The sequence below is a fragment of the Rhinopithecus bieti genome, unplaced genomic scaffold (assembly GCF_001698545.2).
Source record: "Rhinopithecus bieti isolate Rb0 unplaced genomic scaffold, ASM169854v2 scaffold_9449, whole genome shotgun sequence".
NCBI classification, from domain to species: domain Eukaryota; kingdom Metazoa; phylum Chordata; class Mammalia; order Primates; family Cercopithecidae; genus Rhinopithecus; species Rhinopithecus bieti.
In genome coordinates, this window is record NW_016806089.1 from 343,904 (window position 1) to 350,215 (window position 6,312).

General features: G+C 62.4%; 1 protein-coding gene across 1 annotated transcript in view; it reads right to left on the reverse strand.

Annotated features, from left to right (window-relative positions):
• Nucleotides 1-2: 2 nt before the first annotated feature.
• Nucleotides 3-6,312, reverse strand: part of DUSP8 (dual specificity phosphatase 8) — a gene marked incomplete at its 3' end in the record, with an annotated part of 9,903 nt that continues 3,593 nt past the window's right edge. Inside the window, exons 3-6 of the mRNA XM_017874682.1 lie at nucleotides 1,707-1,873; nucleotides 921-1,080; nucleotides 603-726; nucleotides 3-372 (exon numbers count right to left, since the gene is read on the reverse strand). Coding sequence (XP_017730171.1) covers nucleotides 3-372; nucleotides 603-726; nucleotides 921-1,080; nucleotides 1,707-1,873 — 821 coding nt within the window. The remainder of the gene's footprint in view (nucleotides 373-602; nucleotides 727-920; nucleotides 1,081-1,706; nucleotides 1,874-6,312) is intronic.

Below are 6,312 nucleotides of genomic sequence, written 5' to 3' on the forward strand. Positions count from 1 at the left end.
ATGTCCAGCGAGAAGGAGCGCTTGAGGCGGTTGGTGTCCTGCAGGCGGTCCGAGGAGAGGTGCAGGCCCCGCAGGCCCTGCTGCAGCGCGCTGGTGGCCGGGGGCGTGGGGGGCGCAGGGGGCTCCCCGCCCGTGCTCAGGCCGCCCTCCCTGGCAGCCGCATTCCCGGTGGCAGCACTCTCTGAGGTAGGTGGTGGCAGCCGTGGCAGCGGGGGCCCGGCGGCAGGGCTGGGCGGCGGCTCCGGCGTCCCTGAGGGGGTGCCCGCGTCGCTCTGCAGGGCGGCCAGCAGCTTCAGGCTGCGCTCGTACTCCAGCAGCTGGCCCAGGAAGTTGAAGTTGGGCGAGATGGATGGGCGCCTGTCCTTCACGAACCTGCGGGGGGTGGGGGGGCGGTGGGCTTAGTCCCAGGCGCCCGCCAGGGCCAGGCTGCCCACCTGACGCCACCCGCTGGGCACCCATGAGCTCATGTGCACCAGGCTGCTCTCAGGCCCTACTCCCTTGCCAGGGGTCCTGGACGGTGGGGCCATTCTGGTGCAACTGGGCAGCCGAGGGAAGGGAGGTGACGCCGTGAGTCACGAGTGTGTGACTGGGGAAGGCAGTACCTGTAGGCGTCATCGGAGGACATGCCCATGGTCTTCATGATGTAGGCGATGGCGATGGTGGCAGAACGAGAGATGCCGGCCAGACAATGGACGATGACTTGGCAGCTGGAGAGCTTGGCTTTATCTGGGCAGGTGGGCCATGGGGGCCAGGTGAGGGCTAAGCCTGCACAGCTTCTCCCTGGCCCAGGTAGGGGACCCCACCTGCCCGACTGCCAACAGTTCAGGCTACTTCCCCGGGACCCCTCCTGTGCCTGTGGCCACGCCCAGTTCTAGCCTTCCTCTAGCCAGGCCCCCGCCCTCCGCCCGCCGCAGACTCACCAATGAACTCGATGGACTTGTCCAGCCAGGGCAGCAGTTTTTCACAGTAGTTGTCATTGATGGGGACCCTCATGAAGCGGCTCTCGCAGATGAAGTCAGGCTTGGGGCAGGAGTTGCTGGCGTTGAGGACGTAGCTTATTCCATTCTGCGTCATCAGATCCTGGAGGAGCAGGAGGACGGGTTGGAAGGGGTGGGAGAAGCTTGGTGTGGGAGTGAAGGTGGAGGCTTTTCCTGCCCTGCCGTCAGGAGAGCCTTCAGAATCCTGGGGTGGTCCTGGGAGCCTTGGAACCTGTCCCGGATCCCAGTGTATCCAGGGGCGGGCCCAGGAGGCCTCTCTGGTCCACCCTGGCACCCTGGGCCTGTGCGGGGGATGCGGGCATGGCTGGCCTCCATCTGCAGGCCCCACCCATGGCCAGTGGTGGGCTCCTAGGAATTTTATGGTTGCCTGGGTGGTGGCTTTTACCCTTTTCCCTCGTCACCATTTTTAAAACACGGGATTCTTTCAGAGTTGGCCAGGGGCCCAGTGACATCCGAAGCTTGGCCTGCCAGCTTCCCGCTCCTCCCCCAAGCCCTGCTGGGCCCTCCCCCAAGCCCTGCTGTGGTCCTGCTGGGGTCATGGGTGGGGAACCTGGGGTCCTCCTGGGCCCCCACCCATGCTTCTCCCACACCCAGCTCATCCACTGCCTTCAGCTCCTTTCCTCCCTCATCCCCCACTCTGCTGCCAAGCTGCCTCTGGAGCTCCTGCCCCTTTCCCATTGACCACCCCCAACTCCACTGCACACACACCTTGTTCAGGACGTCTTTCTGTGAGCCTAGGTAGAGGTGAGGCAGGATGCGGGTCAGGCCCACGCTCGGCACAGGCAGGCAGGGCTGGGAGAGGCTCATGGGTAGCAGGGCAGCAGGCTTGCCCTCGCAGAGGCCGGGGAAGCAGGAGGAGAAGGTGGCGAAGCCCCCTGTAGGAGGAAGTCCGTCAGGTGCGTTGAGAGAACACCTAGGCCTCCCTGTCCACCTAGGGCACCCCATCTACTGCTGAGGATCAGTCACACCCAGCTCAGATCCGAGCCTGAGCCCAGCCAGCAAGCCTCTGGCAGAGCACCTGCTCTGGCCACGGTGGGGGAGGGGGTGCTGCCACACATTTACAGCCCGCACCTACGCCCACATTCCTCCTCACGCTAATTAGGGGCTGACCCAGCTGAGGACGCTGCTATGATGCCGGTAAAGGTGGGGTTGAGGTGGCTGGCCAGCGCGGCACGCGCTAGGCCCAGGCAGGGACAGGCTCAGAGGTCACAGCAGTCTCCTGCCAAGGGTGTGGGTCACACAGCCCAGAGGAGAGGCCCTCGTGAGCACCCCCGTCTCCCATACCCACGGCCTGGAGCCAGGCTGGGCCTTCCTCCTCCCCTGCGCTGATGCAATGCCTCCCTGCCTCCAGCTGGCTGGGAGCCCCAGGCCTGGGCTTAGGTGCCAGGACCAGGAGGCCAGGGCTTCCGAGAGGCCCTCCCCATCCCCAGGCATGACATCACCTTGGCACAGCCCTGGGGGCATTTGCCATCTGGTTATGGCTCTACTCCACCCAGCAGAGGAGGACGGAGTGCAAGAGCCCTGGGCACTGGGGGCACGCGGGGCAGGCAGTGGGCACCCACTGCACACGTGACCGGCGTGTGCTGCTGCCTTCCACACACGTCCAAGTCCGAGGCCACAGGCTGGTGGGAGGAAATCCTCTGCCCCGCACCAGCTGGAAAGACTGGGTGTGAATCCCTGGATGTCTGACTCAGTGACCATGGGCAGTGCACACCTTGGCGCTGGTCTCTGCTTCCTCCTCCTGCCTGCCGCACGGCATCGTGCGGCTCCAAGAAGATAATGAGCACGAAGACACATGGTGAGAACGGACCTGGCTGCCCCTGACCTGGTTGGGGTGACCACCGATGTGGACCAGAAACTGGGCAGCACCCACCTGGTGGCTGCCAGCTCTTGGGAGGGTGGGGCCAGCACGGCCCAGCACCGCCCCGGGGACACCTCCCAGGACATGAGCCCCATGGCAAGCCAGCTCCTGCTTGTGCAGAGCCTGAGGCAGCTGGGCTGAGGCCTGCCCTATCCCACCGTACGAGGCAGGGGAGTGACTGAGGGGCTCAAGGCCTGGGAACCCCAGGGCTCTCTTTTGTCCTGGTTTGCAGAAGAGGCTGGTGCCACATGTGCAGTGGGTGCCCACTGCCTGCCCCGCGTGCCCCAGGGCTCCTCCGCTCTCCATCCTCCCCTGCTGGGTGGAGTACAGCCACCCTGGATAACTCCTGAGGATAGGGGAGTGTGTGCAAACCCCTAACCAGAACGCCTGCTGTGCCAGCTCCCCGTGTCCCTAAAAGGGCGTGACGCTGGGGACTGTGGAGATGGGAGACGCTCCAGGCTGGGTGGGTTGAGGCAGCAGCCTTCGAGGAACAGTCCCTTCTGTGGGAATCTGCTGGCTGGACAGGGGAAGCAGGTAGGTGACTTGTCACCAACGACGCCCCAGCTTGCAGGTTCCCCTGAGCAGAGGCTGGGCCGGGCACTGTAGCTTCCGCTCACTGTTCTGAGCTGGGGAGCCCTGAATGTTCCTGCTGCAGGACAGCCCTAGGGAGGGGAGGGGCTGCACCACTTCCCTGCAGACTCCTCTGGCACCTGCTGCCTCTCCTCCTCCCCGTGCCTTTCCCAGGGATTTTGTGCCTTACTCTCTGCTTTCTCCAGGGCCTGGCCAAAGGAGGTGGTGGTGGTGGTGGGGATTCCATCAGAACCCTCCCACCTCTTTCAAAGGAGGTCAAGGCAGGGAAGTCTCTGGACAGGTGCAGAGACCTGACAGCTGTGGCAGCAATTCCCCGGGAAGCTTCCCAGGACCTCCCCAGGTGGAGCAGGTAGTGTGGATGTCCCTACAGACCCCACTGTGGACGCCAGGCCTAGCAGGGACCGAGGCTTCAGGGATGTCAGAACCACCCAGGCTCTGGGGTGAGTAATAAGCGAGGGGTGTTGGGGTTCAGTGGACCCTTTGTAGGTCCCAGCACTCTTTGGGCCCTGGGGAGGCACCCCTCCCCCCAGGCATCTCCAAAGGCCCCTTCCCAGTATCCCTGTTCCCTGACTCGGGGTTGCTGGGGTAGTGCCTGCAGTTCACCTGCTACTCACAATGAAATCCTAGACTTGAAAAAAGGCGTGTATACCAGAACATGTGCCCGCCCCATGCCACCTGGGAGATCCTGCAAGCGCTTCTGCCCGCCACCTCCGTGACCCACGGACTCCCCGCCAGGGCGGGGCCGCCACCCCACCCACTTGCAGTGCAGTTGCCCGGCGGAGGCTCCAAGGCCGACTGCGGGCTGCTGCTTAAAGGGCCAGGCCCCTCTCCCATCCCGTGCCGCTTGCCCCCCAGCATCGTGAGCAGCACAGCTGGAGTGGGGAAGAGGAGTGGCAGGGGAGGTGGGGTTCACAGCAGTCCTGGGACCCCAGCACGGCCTGTCCCTCACGTTCCGGCCTCTACTGTCCTCGCAAATGGGCCAAGGAACGGTGTCACTTATGCTGCGGGATCCTGGAATGTCCTTTCTCCCGGGTGATGGGCAGCACCCCGCCCCACCCCAATATATTCTTTCCCACTCTCCCTGGTTCTTCGAAGAGCCAGCCAGAGCAGGGACTGTGCCCACCAAAGGGAGGGAGGGAGTCTGAGGGCACAGCCCGTGGGGCGGCTTGGGTGCTGCCATGAACCCACGCTACACCATGGGGCCTGGGGCTCCTTGGCAGCTGCGCTTCTGGAGAAAAGGGGACACAGCCTCAACCTTGCAGGGCAGATGTCAGCACAGAAAGGCAGCTCAGAGGGTCCCGAGAGTGGGCGGGCATGACCAGGCCCCAGGAGTGCCCTCCTGGCAAATCCCAGCCCAGGCCCGGCCCCTCCCATGCCCACACCCACACCCACACCCACCTGCACACCCATGCTGTCCCACCCACCAGTGCTGGGTGAGGGCCCCACCCCGCAAACCGTCCCACTCTGGCCTCGAGGGAGACAGGCCCTTCCAAGCTGGGGACTTTCCTGGCATTTGCCTGGGGTAGGGAGGTGCCCCTCTGGGACCCTTCTCAACCTCCAAGAAGGGCCTCCTGGCTCCCATTCCTGGCTAGGGCAGCAAACTGGCCCTTGGGAGGGGTCCTGTTACACCTGGTGTGTTGTAAAAGCCCCAAACTAGTCTCTCTCCCCTCCCCTACCCACCAGTTCCACCCTCAAACTTAACCTAAGGGATGAAGGTTGGATCAGAGTGCGTCATTCTATGCCTTCTGGTTCTGAGAGTTCACACATATGTATACAAAACCAAATCTCACCCAAACACAGGCGAGTATATACACAAATATACCTGCATGTACATACATGCATATACACACGCACATGCACACACGTACTTGCACACACATACATGCACACACATACATGCACACACACATACTTGCACACACATGCTCACATACACACACGCAGAGGCAGATGCTGGTCACCAGACGCCCAGAGTCATGCACAGATGCACAGACACCCTCTGACCATGACCAGGACCACACAGCACTGCAGGGTGCTGGACTCACACACAGACAGGTGGGGAGGGAGCCTGGCCTCGATGCTCTTGCCCAGGACACCGGACCACCCTCGAGCCTCCGGGTGCCCTTCAGGTCCCAGGACATGGCATCTCGGGAGGTCGGCCTGGTCAAAGTAGCTGTTACCCCCTCATCCGCCTACAGCTGCTCTCAGGCTGGGTTGAAAGCACCTGCTTTCACTGGACGCAGGGCCAAGGGCCTGGCTTGGCTGCTCACTCCCCACCCCACCGCGCCTGCACCCCACAGTCTCCCATGCCCTCTGCTTGCCTGGCACAGCCCCTGGTAGCCCAGGCCAGGTGGCAGGAGCCTAGACAAAGACCCCAGACTTGGGTGGGGGAGGGTGCACGTCCCTGGGACAGGTCAGCTCCACCTGGCTCTGGGACCTGGGCCGGCCCCAGGAAGTGGATTCTACAGACACACCCTCAGTCGCGGCCCAAGGGAAGAAAGAGCCCTCTGGGACCACGAGTGTGTGTGTGTGTGTGTGTATGTGTGGGTATGTGTGTGTGAATGTATGAGTGTGCGTGTGTATGTGAGTGTATGTGTGTGAGAGTGTATGTGTGTATACGAGTGTGCTGTGTGTGTATGTGTGTGAGTGTATGAGTATGCGTATGAGTGTATGTGTGTGTGTATATGAGTGTGCGTGTGTATGAGTGTGCGTGTCAGTATGTGTGCGTATGTGAGTGTATATGTGTGTGTATGTGAGAGTATGTGTGTGTATATGTGTGTGTATGAGTGCGCGTGTGTATGTGAGTGTATGTGAGTGTATATGTGTATGTGTGTGTATGTGAGAGTATGTGTGTGTATGTGA